This window comes from Pezoporus wallicus, unplaced genomic scaffold (genome assembly GCF_028554395.1).
Source record: "Pezoporus wallicus isolate ANWC-B61680 ecotype Strahan unplaced genomic scaffold, APGP_CSIRO_Pwel_v1 contig_13961, whole genome shotgun sequence".
Lineage (NCBI taxonomy): Eukaryota > Metazoa > Chordata > Aves > Psittaciformes > Psittacidae > Pezoporus > Pezoporus wallicus.
Genome location: NW_026639900.1, coordinates 235,973 through 250,314, shown reverse-complemented (window position 1 = coordinate 250,314; position 14,342 = coordinate 235,973). Strand labels below are relative to the sequence as shown.

The window sequence follows — 14,342 nt, the reverse complement described above, 5'->3', positions numbered from 1 at the left end:
AGGGAAAGGGAAACGGGGCGGGAGCGAGCTCGGTGCCGCGGGGCGCGCGCGCGGCGGTGACGTCACGGCCGGGCCACGCGACGGCGGCGGGCTCCGCCCCCCCTCCCCTCGCGCGCGCGGGGAAGGAGGGGCTGAGGGGGGGGGAGGGGGGGGGGGAGGGAGGGGAGATGGCGGCGGGGGGAGGCGGCCCGGCGCGGCGCTGAGCTAAGCCGATCCCATCCCATCCCATCCCATCCCACGTGTGACGGATCTGGCTGCTGCCCCAGCGCCTCTCCAGTGAGATCCTCCGGTAGCGGAGGGAGGAGGAGGGGGGAAGGGAAGGGAAGGAAGGGGAAAGGCAACCGGAGCGAGCCGAGCCCCAACAGGAGCCGGGCCGGGGGGGGGCGGGTTGGGCGGGCGGGGGGGGTCCTCTGAGGGGGTCTCGCTCGGCGCGGCCATGGAGGCGGACGGCAGCCAGGCTACCTCGGGGAGCCCCGGCGAGGCGCAGCACGACCCCGGGTAAGTCTCGGGGCGGAGAGCCGAGCACCGGCCGTTCCCCCCCCCCACCTCCGCCTCTTCCCTTCACCCCTCACCCCCCGCCCCGCTCCGCGCCGCGCCGCCGTGAGGTGCCCCGTCAAAATGGCCGATCCCGCACCGGCGCTCAACTCCGCTCTCTTGTCTCCCTCCAGCAAGATGTTCATCGGCGGCCTCAGCTGGCAAACCTCACCAGGTACGGGCCGCCGGCCCCCCGCGCCCCTCACCGCGCGTCCCGCCCCGCGTGGGCCGCGTCCCGCCGCGCCGGGGCCTGCCCCCCCCCAACCCCCCCTTCATTGCCTCCGCTGCCTCTCGGCTTCTCTGTCTCTCTCCGCAGACAGCCTTAGAGATTATTTCAGCAAGTTCGGGGAGATCCGGGAGTGCATGGTCATGCGGGACCCCACCACCAAGCGCTCCAGGTAACGCCGCCGCCGCGCTCGCAAACTTCGCGAGTTGCCGTCGGGCCGGGCGGACCCCGGCCCCCCGCTCCCCTCCGCTGCCCCTCACGCGTGGCCCGCGGGAGCTTCCCCTGCGCCGCGTCCCTCCGAGCCGGGAGGAAGGGAACAAAGCGGCCGGTGGAGGCGGAGAGCGGCCGGGGGGGGGGGGCGGCGGGACGGGACGACACGCGGGACGGCAGCGCGGTGGGTTTGTGGCTTCTCCCCCAGGCTCTGGTTCTCATCAGCCCCCATCCCCTCGCTCTTTGTCTCTCGCAGAGGCTTCGGGTTCGTTACGTTCGCGGATCCGGCGAGTGTAGACAAAGTCCTGGCTCAGCCCCACCACGAGCTGGACTCTAAGACGGTAGGTCCGTGCGTGGGGCTGCCCGCCCGCCCCTCGTCCGCGGCGTCAGGGCGACACGGTGACAGGGCGGCAGGCGACGTTACAGGGACCCTGCCCTCGGCTGCGGCTTCGGCTGGGTTTCTCTGCGGGGCGGCGTCAAGCTGTCATTGAGCGGGGACTTGGCATGGCCGCGTTTGCCCTGGTTTTTCCCCAGGCTCTGCCTTTAACTCACCGAAAGCGGTAACTTTGGTTTATTTTTCAATGCCAATTCTCCCCCCACCGCCCGGTGGCTCCTCCCCCAGCAGCGGGTTGCATCGAGCGGTGACATTGAAAACATCGTGGAGTAAAACCCAACTTTTTTGTCGGTGTTCCGGTGCAGAATGCTTTCTGCAGGGAACTCTCCGCTTCTGTCCATTGATTATTCCTCTCTCGGTGCGCGTGTGTCAAGGTGGGAGTGCCTTGCTGCCAGATCCCGGGAGCTGCTTCCCGTGCCGTTTCCCAAAGTCATTTTTTGGCAGGAGCCCCCTCACCTGTGTTGCCGGGGCCCTAGGGAAACGTGGATGTTCGTCGGTGGGAAGCTCTGAGTGCTCCGGCGTGGATGCGGTGGAAAAGCACAAGTCCTCGTTTGTTGTTGTTTCTCCCGAGCTCTTTGCTGTGCTCAGTCTCCAGTGGGTGACATAAGGAATATGCTCCTGGGATTCAGCTCAGCTCTTTTTTTTTTTTAAATGAGCATTGCGCTTGTTTTTATTCACTTTTCTCAATAAAACCCCTATACATGCATTTTCCCCCCTTGACCTGATACTTTATATTTGACCTGACACTGAAAATGCCGTATGGGGCGTGTGTAGCTCTAGGCCCTGTTTTGTCCCTGCCATCAAGGCCATGCACAAAGAATGAAGTTTTGTGCCTCTTACTGTGTTGCCGTGTAAAGTCTCAGCAAACCTGGGAGGGGAGGAGGGAAGGACACTGGTAGAGGTCATTATCGCTTTGGTGCTGGTCGGTCTGGAGGGGGCTGGTTCGGGAAGGGAAGGATGGTGTTGGTGGAACTGTGTCTGGCAGAGCTGCTGCTGGACGTACCGAGTGTGCTCATTGCTGTCGCTGTCTTTTGTAGCGTGCGTGCTGGATCTTGAAGGTTTGATTTAACGTGAGCATGGTGCTAGGAGGAATCCTGGCTCGGTGCTGGAACGTCTTGTGTGTGCCTGTGTGTGCGAGATTGCGGTGAAACGAGGGAGAGACAAAGCAGGGAGCAAACACGAGTGTGTGACTTTTTCCAAACGTAATTTATATGGAAACAAAAAGCCCAAAGCTCTCATAGAAGCAGGTGGAATCTCGTGTTTTAATTCGACCTGCAAATTCTGCTGGGCTTGTCTAAACGTGTAGCCCATGCTTGCACATGCCTAAATGATTTGGTTTTAGGTTTAATCAGATATGGTAAGATAACTGATTCAACTGTGCTCCCTGAGATTAAACTCCCCAGACTTCTCGTGTAGAGCTCTGTTCTCTATGTGTTTTTAAAGCTAATTTTAGATAAGAAGAACAAAGGCAAACAGTGTCTTGAACGAGGGTTCTTAAAAAACCAAATCCTGGGAGGACACCCTGTCATATTTCTGACTATAATTAGGTCCTCCCCCAGCTTTTTCCTGTAGCACAGTCTCGTCCCTGCAATGTATTAATTTGCTCAGCTCTGGGGGAGGGGTGAGAAGCTTCGCCAGGGCAAATGTGCCTCCGTTTTGATTGTGTGGTAATGATTGAATTAATCTGGATCAGAAATTAACCTCGGAATCAGTAAAGCAGCTTCAAAGTACGATCCAGAGCTAGGCAGGTTTCCCCTTCAGCCCTGTGTGTGTAGACATATTGTAGTAACTGTTCTTTAGCATAACATAGCATTTGACTCTGTTTCAACGTTCAGCACAGGAGGCAGATCGGTTGGGTATTGGCATGGAAACGTCGCTCTTGTTTACAGTTACGTTAAAAGCTTTGTTTAGGTAATGGCCATTCCTATCAGAAATAGTATTAGAGTCATTCCTAGAGGACTTGTAGATACAGTAAGTAGAGTTGTACCTAACTAACTAATTATTTTTTTGGTAGAAGTTTGTTTCTTTTATTTTGGTTGTTCTTTAAATAGTTGACAGGGATATGCAAAAGGTATGGATTTCCCGTGTCCATGGCTACTGCTCCTCTTCCAGCCCCACCGGTGCTTATCCAAAAGGTTTTGTGAAGGAAAATCCAGTTATTTAAGCAGGGCTGTCGCTGTGGTGCAAAGAACTCCATGCTCTTTGAACTGACCTTCAAAAATGAATGTGTTGCTTTTGAGTTTAATGGCCCCTTCCAACTTCTTCCCAGCGGGACGCTGCAGTGATGCCCTTCTGGTGGGACTGGGGCTCTTTGCTGGGAAGACTTTGGCTTTTGAAGAAGCAAATGTAGAAACGTGCACATTTGCCTCCACGTTTGGATATTGCTGTGGAAAATCCGTACCTGTTGTATTTCCCCAGTAGACAAATGCCTAGTCAGTGCTGAATATATTTGTAGATAATGTTAATCTCTCTGAAAAGGTTAGCTTTCTAGAGAAATAATTTTACTTTTGATGCTTTTTGAACAATAAAGTGGCATGTAATCGCTCATTTCTCAGGTGTGTCCTAAAAATAGCCACTGCATTTGTATCTGATGCAGGTGAATCAGTTTATCAGTTGCGCATCAAATGTTTGTGATATTTCCAATTTTGACAAATTAATTGAGTAAAACTGCTTTTTAGGAGAGTTTCGTGGTTACTGATCAGTGACAGGAATACATGTCACCACAGCAATAACAATACCAAATGGAAACGGCTCCTTTACCTGATCAGGGTTAGCTTGAGGGGGGGAAACCTTACAAAAACCAAACCCAAGCTACTAATGAAAGCCTCTGCTTCAGAACATGCCTTAACACAGCAGGATTAGGTTCATCAGCGTGTTATAGTCAAAACACTGAAAGCAGTTGCAGGTAGCACAGTTAAGGTAGGATTTAGACCTTTAAAACCTCTTTTTCCACATTCTTTATTTAGAAGATGCCTGTGTGCAGATGCTGCTAAAACCAGAGGTAAAATCAGCAGCACAGAGACGTTTTATTGCAGTCATTTTTACAGATGACAGTTGAGGCTGGGCAGTTGTTGGAAAGGTTTTTCTTCCCCTCCAGCCATGCCTCTGCGGTGGTGTCTTTTTGTTCTTAAGTGATTTTTGAGTGGTAAAGAGGAGCCACTTTCTGAACATGACCCATGTGGAAGTTGTTTTTAAAACTGCAGAATTAGCATTTGGGCACGCTTTGGAATGGGAGTCAGTGCTGCACCTTAGAACAAGGGAGCAGGGGCTAAACCAAGGGTGTTTTTTCTTCTTTTTTGTCTCTGTGGTGCTGTGCTTCACTGGCGAATACTCCAGGTAATTCCTTCATGGAAAATAATTAAGAACTTGGTTTCTCTGGTTTAAAACACTTGTACATTTTATGTGCCTTGCTCTCCTCTGCCCACCCTTTCCCATAAATGCCCCTTTGTCATTTTTATTGCTCACATGTATTCTTTGAGGGGGAGCAAACCAGCTCAATTTGGCATATTTTTGACAAGGATAACCTCGTAGTCCTTCTAATGTTTTAGTTTTAGCAGTTGAAATGTGAATTGGCTTTGTGTTCTGCATTTCTCTCTTTGTGTGGTGTTGCCAAGTCAGTTGACAAAACAAAGCAGAGAAGAAAAAGCAACCCCAAACCCAACTGAAGGAAGGTGCAGGTGTCAGGAACAGCAGGTGAAGATCTGATCAGGCGTGCTGGCCATATCTGTGCGGCCTCCAGAGCATGCAGATAAGGGTTAACACACAGTTTTGGTTGTAGAGGCATCACCTAGAGACTAAGAGGGAGCTCCCTGAGCACCAGTGGAGGTTGTTGCCTAGAAGATGATGGAGGAGGTGTACAGAAGAGATGTTTTCTTCCACTCTTCCTGTCTCCTGTTCCAGAGTAGTTCTGGATGAGCCGGTGTGCTGAATGATAAGCCTGAGAAATGAGGGATTAATAATTCAGTGATTTAAAAACAAAATAATATGAACTGACAACAAAAGCTATCTTGTTGATTTCCCCTTTCTTTTTCCTCAGATTGACCCTAAAGTTGCATTTCCCCGACGAGCACAGCCTAAGGTAAGTAGGAGGATCGATAATAGGATTTTAGGCACACAGAGAATCATTGTTGCCAGGCAGTTCAGGTTTCACACAGGGAATTGGCAATGAAAGCTTTTAAAGCCGGTGCATGGCGTCTTAAGGGTATCAGCGTATGGCTGTGAAACTACAGGAGAGCTGCTTTGTGCACTGTTACGTGTCTCCAGTTTAACTGTCTCCGTGCAGAGCCCCGGCCGGTCGTGGCTGGCTGAGGAGGGGAGGCTTCTCCCGTGGTGGTGGGAGATTGTTGCTGCATTACTCGCGTTTGTTATGCTGTTTTACGCAATGTGTTTTGCCTGGTGTTTATGAAGAGCAGTCGGATTAAGTGCAGACTTCAGGCGTGTTTTGAGCTGAGCTTTCAGTTCTGTGGTTGTGATGGATGGGAATGTATCTCTGCCTTCATTGTTTGCAAATTTCCTTTTGTATAACTTCAGAGATGCGCTTGGAGACTAATAAGCGTTGGGTAGCAAGTTGCTGGTGAAGCTCTGAACTCTTCAGGCCACGGGGTATTCTTTTGCAAGAACAGTGAAACAATGAGCTTTATGTCTCCAGCCGATGAGGCTGGCTGGAGGAGTGACCTCCTCCTTCCAGGGGACTTGTGATAGTGCAGCCAGCTTCCACGCTGGGACAAAGGCAGTGTAGTGATGTGCAGAGGAACTTTGTGTCTGCGTGTGCTTACTCTGACACGTCGCTGGTGCCATTTCTGCTGGAGGAGCTGCTTATGGACTAGAAGTGGTTGTTGCTCTTCAGGCTGTGCCTAACAAAACCAGCAGATCCGTTTTAAATCCACATGTGCAGCCGGTTGTATTTGAATTTGGAAAGCCAGAGGCTGAAAGAAAACTTTTGTAATTGACATTTTCTTTCGTGTTTGTTTTTTGAGAGTTGGTTCAGCTGGTGTGTGTCGCTTGTATCCACTGATCAGCTTGGGCTAGCTCAGTATTCCCCTAAAAATGGAAGGGCAAGGCTGCAAAGCTGCAGATGCAAGTCAGTAAGGAAAAGTGCTTTAAAGTTGGTGGCAGGAGATACCTGAACAAGTCAACCCAACAATTTTATTGCAGATAGCTCCTCAGGAAAGCAAGCAGTTTAATAGCATGTGGAACCATAATGTTAAATACTGTACAGAACACACAGCTAGTGTGTAATTTAAACCCCTGGGTGTGTAGCAGGATTTCTTTAAAAGAAGAAAAAAAAATGAGATAAACCCCAGCATTCTACTTGCAGAATTTGAAACCAAACTAATGTAGTCAAATATTTAGAGGTTCTTTTCCTCATAGGCCATATCTAATAACTACTTAGTGAGTAATGACGTGCCTGGCTTGCTTCTGTGCTAGCAAATTGTTTCTCGTTTGTAGGGTTTGTGGCTTGTGGATTCTGCTGTTGGATTAATGCTGCCTTTAAAATACAATTCCAAGTTACCAGGATTTTGAAGGGTTTCACAATGGAAGTATGAAGATGATCTTGTGCTGTGACTGATGTTCCTTTCCCCCTTCCCAATACCTTTTAAAGCCTTATTTACATTTTAAACTGTCTTCAATTACCGGTTATCTGTTTCTGCAGTGTTCTTTGTACAAGTTTAGAACTTGGAGCAGAGCTGTTAAGCTGCCCCGTGTGATTTCTTCTATAACAATTAAAAAAAGCAGGGCATGTCTTATGCCGAGGATATTAGCGAGTTAAATTTCCGTGTAAATGTAAAACCAGGTCAGTTTTACAAAGGGGAGTTTGTTTTTCTCCACGTAGGGTTTTTTTTTTTTGGTGGTGGTTGTTTCCTTTGGTAACAGACCTCTTTCAAGCATGGGGCAAACGCTGGAACGCAGGCTGGATTCCACTCTTAGCAGGGACTCGCTCTCTGGAGAGGTCATCAGGATCTGCTTCTGCTTTTTACACACGTCTCCTCCTTCCCAAAGTGTCAGGATTTCTATGGGCTCTTGAAAGAAAAGCTGAAGATTGGAAGGAGCCTTATTAGGAAACTGGAGAAAATCAGCTGCAATAAAGAGCAGATTGGTATCAGTTGTGACGTTATCCTGGGCAGCATTTCATCATCTGCATTTTCTTGTTTTCTGTTTTTTTAATTAGATACTGAATTAAGGTTTTGGACTTGTTCCTTCATCCCAGTTGAATAGCGAATGCTCAGTGTTCAAGTGTGACTGTGCTTTAGTCTAATTAACCAGCGAATGCTCGGGTCTGTGGAGATTAATGGCATTTAATGAAACGTCTGTGTCTTTCGCTGGGTGCAAGGGGAGATATTTTTCCTGGTCTTTCTTCCTGGTGTGTTCAGCAAAATGGGGATTGGGTTTTTTCTGTCACCTTCCTGGCAGTGACTGGGTGCTGAGGTAGAGGCAAGGCTGGGGCACCTTCCCCCTTCTTGTGCAGACAGACCTTCTGGCAGGCTTCCCTCCATCCATCCCATCCCCTTCCTTCAGGAGCCCTTTTGACCTGCCTCGGCAGGATTAACTCTTCAGTGGGCAGCAGTTCCCGGGCTCCCTTGCCAGCTCACATGCTCGCTGTGGCTGCAGGGTCACGCTCGCTTATTTGTGCACACACAAGAATCCCTGCTCGCTCCTTCCCCCCCTTTCTGATTCACTTTAATTGGCGAGCCTTCCCCTTTCAAAGGGCAGCCCAGTAAAAGGCTTTCTTTGGGGCTTTTTAAACTGCATCTCCATGATTAGACACCTCTCTGGTGATGCAAATTGGTTCCTGAGCAAGAAGTGGCAGGTTGTAAGAGTGGAGCATTCTTCCCTGATTTTCTCGGAATGACCCTCCCAGAATATCCTGGGTGATTGCCTCGGGTAGATGACGCCAGGGTTTGTAATCCTGCTCTGCTCCTGAAGTCCGGGAGCACTTGCAGCCATTGTTTTAGGAAACTTGCTGCAGGGGTTGAACTTGTTGAGGTTCTGGTGTATGGCTACCAGCGAGATGAAAAGAATAGCCGTATGCTTTCTCTTGGCTGCTATTCCTTGATAAGAATCTGTCTTGCTTCCAAGTGCTGGAAGGCGCTTTGTAACAGTTGAGCATTTATAACTCTGCTGACTTAAAAATCCTTAAAAAGCAGCGGTGCCGGGGTAGTAGTTTTGTATCTCCTTTTGAATACTGAAGACTACGCTAATGTGACTTTAATATACGTAGCCTGTCAGTTCTGACGGTATCTGCTGTATTAGGTGGAGAAGCCTTATCAAATTTAGCATGTTCAGTAGATATTCTCAGTTGTAAGCAATTCCCTCCCTCACCCCTCTGCCTTGGGGATTTACTTAAAGAACAAAATAAACCTGAAGAGGGAAAGGACAGCAGCCTCGGTCCATGAAGCAGCTCCGTGGCCATGGAAGCATCTGTGTGTGATTTATTAGTATAGAAATGTGGGTGCTTTGTCGTACAAACCCACGTAGGAAACAGAGGCAGATAAAGCTTCAGTCAGAGTTTATAGTTAGTGAGGTGACCCACTGGGGTTTTTGTGCTCGGGTTTGTCCAGAGTGGGACTGAGGTCCCTGTTCTTCCCAGCACTTACTATAAGGGTGTAATGGATGTGGCTGGGAATTGCTCTGGCAAGTCAACAAGCTGCAGCTCCCTGTAGTAGTATTCGGTGTCACAATTTCATTGGCATTGTGGATGTGACCTGCTGACTGTAGTCTGTATCCTTCCTCTTCAGTGGCTGTTAAATGAAGTTAAAATCGAGTCTGTGTGGGTTGGGTACGGTCTTCTGGTGACCCTTTCATCACAAAACAGCAAAAGTGCTTTATTTGATGAAGGAAATCAGATGGTGATGCTGAGTATTGATGGTTTTGTCACATGGATTTCATTCTAACAGAGGACAGTTCAGAACTGGTAACTGGTTCTGGCATCTCTGCACTCCAGTGTCTATCTGCAAATGTGTGTACCCTGTGTGTGGAGTAGCTGGTTTCCTGTCTGGCCAGGCACATGGGCTGTAAGAGGTGCAGTTGTGCACATCTGTTCCTCCTTCTTGGGCAAAAAACAACAGTGTCAACATCTCTCTTTTCATTTGAGTGGCTGCTGGTTGAACCCCGGTGAAGCTGGCTGTTCCAGAGCAGCGAATGGAGGGCATGCCCTTGTGGAATAACACCCAGGCTAACCTGGGAGAGATTTTTAAAAGCTAACCAGTGGATGTGGATGTCTGATTCCAATTAAGTTGAGTGTGGGTGGGGTGTCTGCATCCATTGGCTGCCTGATAAGTGTGAGCCAAAGTAACAGGGAGACATTTCATTCCAAAGCAAATGGTGGACCTTGAAAATCAAGAGTTCTGTTGCTTGTTTCCTCCCGTGCTTCTGCCTGGAAACTCCTCCAGGTTAGTTCACTGCTTCCCATCTTATTGTAAGTATTGGGTAGGCTTTGAAGTCTGTTTCAAAAGAATGTGAACTGAGCACACGAGCAGAACTCCGGGTTCTTCCTTTCCTGCCACCCTTCCTTCCCCACCAGGCTGTGGAGAGCAGCAAGGTCAGACCCGTTCCCTAGGATTCCTTTTTGTCTTTTTAAATTCCTCTGCATTTGCAGGTCTGGATGGAGTAAGAGGAAGTGTTTCCTGCTCTTGCCAGTGGGCGTTGATGTGTACCTTAATAATGCTGCTGTATCTGCTGCATGCAGAAGTCCTTACCAGGCAGTATGAGGGATTTCTTTTCATGGTTGATGGCCAGTGTTTGGGCATCTTCTTCAACCAACCTTGACATGTAGATCCCTTGCCCAGGGTAAGCTGCTCCTGGAATTTGTCTGTTTCTGGCATTGGATGGTTAAATGGAAAAGTTATGAGTCTGAATACTGGCAAATCAACCCAGGTAGGAGAGGATCAGGGTTTTGAAACCCGTTATACTGGACTCAGATTCCTGCTCTCTGTGACCTGTTCAAGCAGAGCATGATCTCTGTTCTTCGATGCAGCCAGAGGAAGGAAGTGGCTGTGCAGGGTGTTTTGTGGAGTGCACTGAGTTGTGTCAGGAGCAAGAGCTGAGCTGGGCTTTTGTTATTCTGCTGGTTTGGGAGATGGAAACACTCATTTCTTCCCCCCAACTACTCAGGTGGATTGTTCACATTGACCTTAAACCCCACAGACTGTCTTTCCTCGTGTAAAATGGATGTCTTTCCATTGTTACTGCCTAAGGATGTCTTTCATGTTAAGAGTAGTGCTAATGTACTAATGTGCTTTCCTTCCCTTTGCCTTACTGCTAACTAAAAATTAAAATGAACATTATCTAACTTGGGGGTTTTAATTTTTGGGGTGTTTTTAAAGGGGATTCTCCATTCCCTGTGCTTTTCTGCATTGCTGGGTTCTTTTTAATGGTGTCTGCCAGGTAACTTCTCTGCCCCGAGACTTTGCTGCTTGGATACGCCAGGAAAGGGTCGGCAGTGAGAGGGTCAGGGAAATGGGAGAGCAGCACCACGCTGACACCCTTGTGCGCTCCTCTCTGCTTCCAGATTGAGCACATCGAGTCTGCAAAGTGCTGAGCCTTTACCAGCCCGGGGGTAGGTCTACTAATGACTGATCTAAAACCATCAAATTCATTTATTTGTCACTGCCAGTGACAGGCCAGTTAATGCTAATGGATTCTTTTTTTAGCCTGTTGACTCTGGTGATAGTCTCATAAATGTTGTGAAATCCAAAGCATTAAGGGAACTTTTAACTTATTTTTAGAGGAGAGCTATTGAAACAGGATAACGTGCTGCATGTGGACCAAGGTATATGTTATGTTGGGAAGGAAAAAGAGCAGCTCCTCTGTTTCATTAAGCCATACATAGATGTCTTTGCTGTTCCTAATAGTTACTTGACTTTTCAATTGTGTTTTTGTGTTCTCTTTAAACACATTTTGGGTCATGCTGCAAAGGGAGGAGAAGCTGTAAATAGAGCCAGTCATCTTAGGAAAAAAGGGCTTGTTTCAGATAATAGTTCATCTGCAGGGCCTGAATCTTCTCTGTCCCTATTGTGTGAAAGCACTTAAGCGTATACTTAAGTTGGCATAAGCATGTGGGTGAGTGCTTTGCTGAATCAGGGTGGACTAAAAGCACATTATTAAATGCTTTGTTGTACTGGGGAGCCTGTAGCAGAAAAAGATTGAGATGACTTTGTGTATCTGGCAGTACTTTGTATATGGTCAGTGCCATCACTTCTCTTTCAGAGAGGGCCAGTTTCATCTCCCCTTTTCTCCTTCTACCAGATGATCTCACCCACAAGAAAATATTAATCTGCTGTTTCCTCAAAAAAATGATTGCAAGGTCAGTATTTAACAAAGGGTAAAGTAAAAAAATCATTGTCTAAGCTTAATTTAGACTCAGCCTTGCAATCACGCATTCTCTTTGCCTTAGTCACCGGAATCATTCTTTAAACTATGTGAGCAGTGTTCGACGTGGCTTAGGTTGGTAAGAGATTATTGCTGTAGAAGTTGTGGTTTGCTGAGTAATTTGGAAGTTACTGTGGGTCTCTGTGCTCAGGGCAGCATGAGGTACTAATAGCTTACTTCTAACTGCTGGCATTTTGCTGCTCTCCTCTTGGAAAGATTTCCTTCATTTTCTGAGTGCAAAGAGAATCTGGAGCATGTTGGGAAGTTCTTCTCCCTGCTCAGTCATTCCTGGTGCTGGGACATCTGCACCAGCTGGGTGTATTGTTGTGTAGGATTGAATTAAGATTGTACTTGGGGTACTTTGTATTATAAAGAAGGAGCTTACCCTGCCAAGACTTGAGCAATTGTACACATGAGGAATAGCTGCAGAGACCTCAGCAAGCACAGATAAATGCGGGCAAGGCTTCTTAATATGTTGGTGAAGTGCATGTGGCAAGAAGGGTGAAGGAAAAGAAGTATTGACAGCAGCAGAAAGCGTTGTTCCCTCTGCCCTTCCCTCCCCCAGCAAAGACTTGCATTAATTTCCCATTGACTCTGATGTACAATAGGGAAGAGGTTTCAAGCTGACTGAAGGGGCAAAGGTCCAAGGAAACTACTGTAGCAAGAACTGATGCAGAGTGACAGTAATGAGGTGGCCTGGCAGGTGGGAGGGAAAATGGTGGGGTGGGAGAAAGAAACTAATATCTGCTGAATTAAGTAGTTCCCAGGGTTTGAAGTTGTTAAGTCCTCTTGGGTTTATTTTCCCCTGTATGTGCCCTACAACTATGAGATATGGCTGGAGCTGAGAACATGGGCAGGGTCTGGTGCACGTCCTTGTGCTTCAGTGCCGGGTCTCTGGCAGTGCTGGTGCTGCCCACAGGACACGGAATTCTCGTGTAGTGTCCCCAGACCTGCTCTGTGCTGTTTTCCTTTGTGTTTTTTGCATTGCTGACTTTGAGCTCATCGTTCTGTTGTTCTGTGGGGCAGTTTTACATCAAAAAAGGAGGTCAGGAGCACAGGGTGGAGAAGTGTTCTGAAATTCTGAGTTATTTAAAGTCGGGACTGCGAAGTGCTGGTAAGACTTTCAGTTTCTTGAACGCTGGTGGAAATGCAATGCCTATTAGAAAGTCAGTAGAGGTTTTTATAACAAGTGCTGACCAAACATCATGCAGGAATCTTCCCAAAGGGTTATTTGGGGTGTGAAGAAGTTGCAAGGAGCTGAGCATTTGTCCCAGGTGTCTGTAAATCTCACTGGACTGAGAGGTATGGCTCAAGTGAGGGGACAACCTGTGGCAAGAGCTTGGTTTTGCCTGCAGACCCTCAGTGCTGCAGGTTTGCTATTCTGCTGCTGGAAAAGGGGTTGCTGAAGGGGATGTTGTGGTTGTTCTTCTGCAGCCCATGCTGGAAAAGTGGAACTTGTGTATCGTTTCCATTTCACCACGTCGTCAGTCATTTACGTTCAGAGATGTGTCAGTGCCTGGTACGTAACTGAGCCTTTTGCAGAGTCTTGTGAGTGACTGTAAGGATGTCCATTTGCTGGTGAAATTCACCTACTCCTGGTGTTACGTTTGGCAGACCTACAAAGCCTAAAGCAGTGCTGGGTGCTCAGAGAATGGTGGGAGGGAGCAGAAAACATTGGAAAGCAATCTGAAGTTAATGCTGAGCTGTGAAACATGAAGAGTTTTCTGAGGACACAGTGGGGATCAGCCCCACCTTGGGGTCTGGGGCTGCTACCAACCATTGGGTTGGATGGTGTCTCTGCCATGTCTTTAGGGGCCCTGGAGATGTCTCATGGGAGTCCTGAATGAGCCAGCTGCAGTGAGGGATGCTGGCTTCCTCTCCTCAAATAGTCTCTGGTATAAGGTGTTTGGGGTTCTTTTGGTGTGTTTGTACTGGAGAGCTCGCCTTCCTCCCCAGCTGCTTTCTGTAGGTGAGCTCTAACTCCAGCCCTGGCTGGGTGGCCAGCTGAGTCCTCAGAGGACCTGCCATTCGAACCCTGTCCCATCCAGATGTTACTGGGTGGAAAGGCCCCTTTGAAACCTGCTGTGATCCTGTCCCAGGAGCACTGTTAGCTGGGTTTGGCCACTGAGGTGATGTTGGTAAGAGTTTGGTCTTTCTTGGCCCTGATGGGGCTGGTGCTGATGCTGCCGCTGAGCCTGGAAGAGGCAAGGCTGGGAGGAAAACGGGCAGTGGGATTATCCAAAGCATCTCAGTGTGGCAGAGAATGTTTCCTGGTGCCCAGGTCTGGGACCATGCGGTAAACATCTGCTTCTGGCTGAAAAAGCTGTTGGCGGCGTCCGTGGACGTTGGGAAGGAAGTGTGTGAGCGCAGCGCTATCGTGCGCTGCCAGCTCTTTGTGACTTGTGTCGAGGGGTTAAACTGAGGCTGCTCTTTTGTTTTTAACGACTTTTGATTGGAAAGCTTATAAGGGGAGGCCCTGCCTGGAGGGGCAGCGCTGTGGTGTGAGGCAGAGCTTCCAGCTGCGGGGTGCTGAGGTTCCAACTGCTGCGTGCTGGGGCTTCCGAACGGCAGCAGTGAGGTGAGGCTTCAGGCAAGGGGGAAGTGAGATAA

At 48.8% G+C, this 14,342-nt stretch overlaps 1 protein-coding gene across 30 annotated transcripts in view; it reads left to right on the top strand.

The window, feature by feature from the left end:
* The first annotated feature begins 345 nt into the window (after positions 1 to 345).
* MSI2 (musashi RNA binding protein 2) overlaps positions 346 to 14,342 on the top strand; it is a 212,775-nt gene continuing 198,778 nt past the window's right edge. For 8 of the 30 annotated variants that reach the window (XR_008973068.1, XR_008973072.1, XM_057416723.1 and 5 more), the window contains exons 1-5: positions 347 to 498; positions 669 to 709; positions 851 to 932; positions 1,227 to 1,311; positions 5,401 to 5,442. Coding sequence is in view for 23 of the 30 variants with exons in the window: in XM_057416723.1 (XP_057272706.1) it covers positions 437 to 498; positions 669 to 709; positions 851 to 932; positions 1,227 to 1,311; positions 5,401 to 5,442 (312 nt within the window). In the remaining 7 variants the exon portion in view is untranslated. Of the gene's footprint in view, positions 499 to 668; positions 710 to 850; positions 933 to 1,226; positions 1,312 to 5,400; positions 5,443 to 14,342 lie in introns of all 30 variants that reach the window. The other 22 variants (XR_008973074.1, XR_008973071.1, XR_008973070.1 and 19 more) reach the window with 5 other exon arrangements.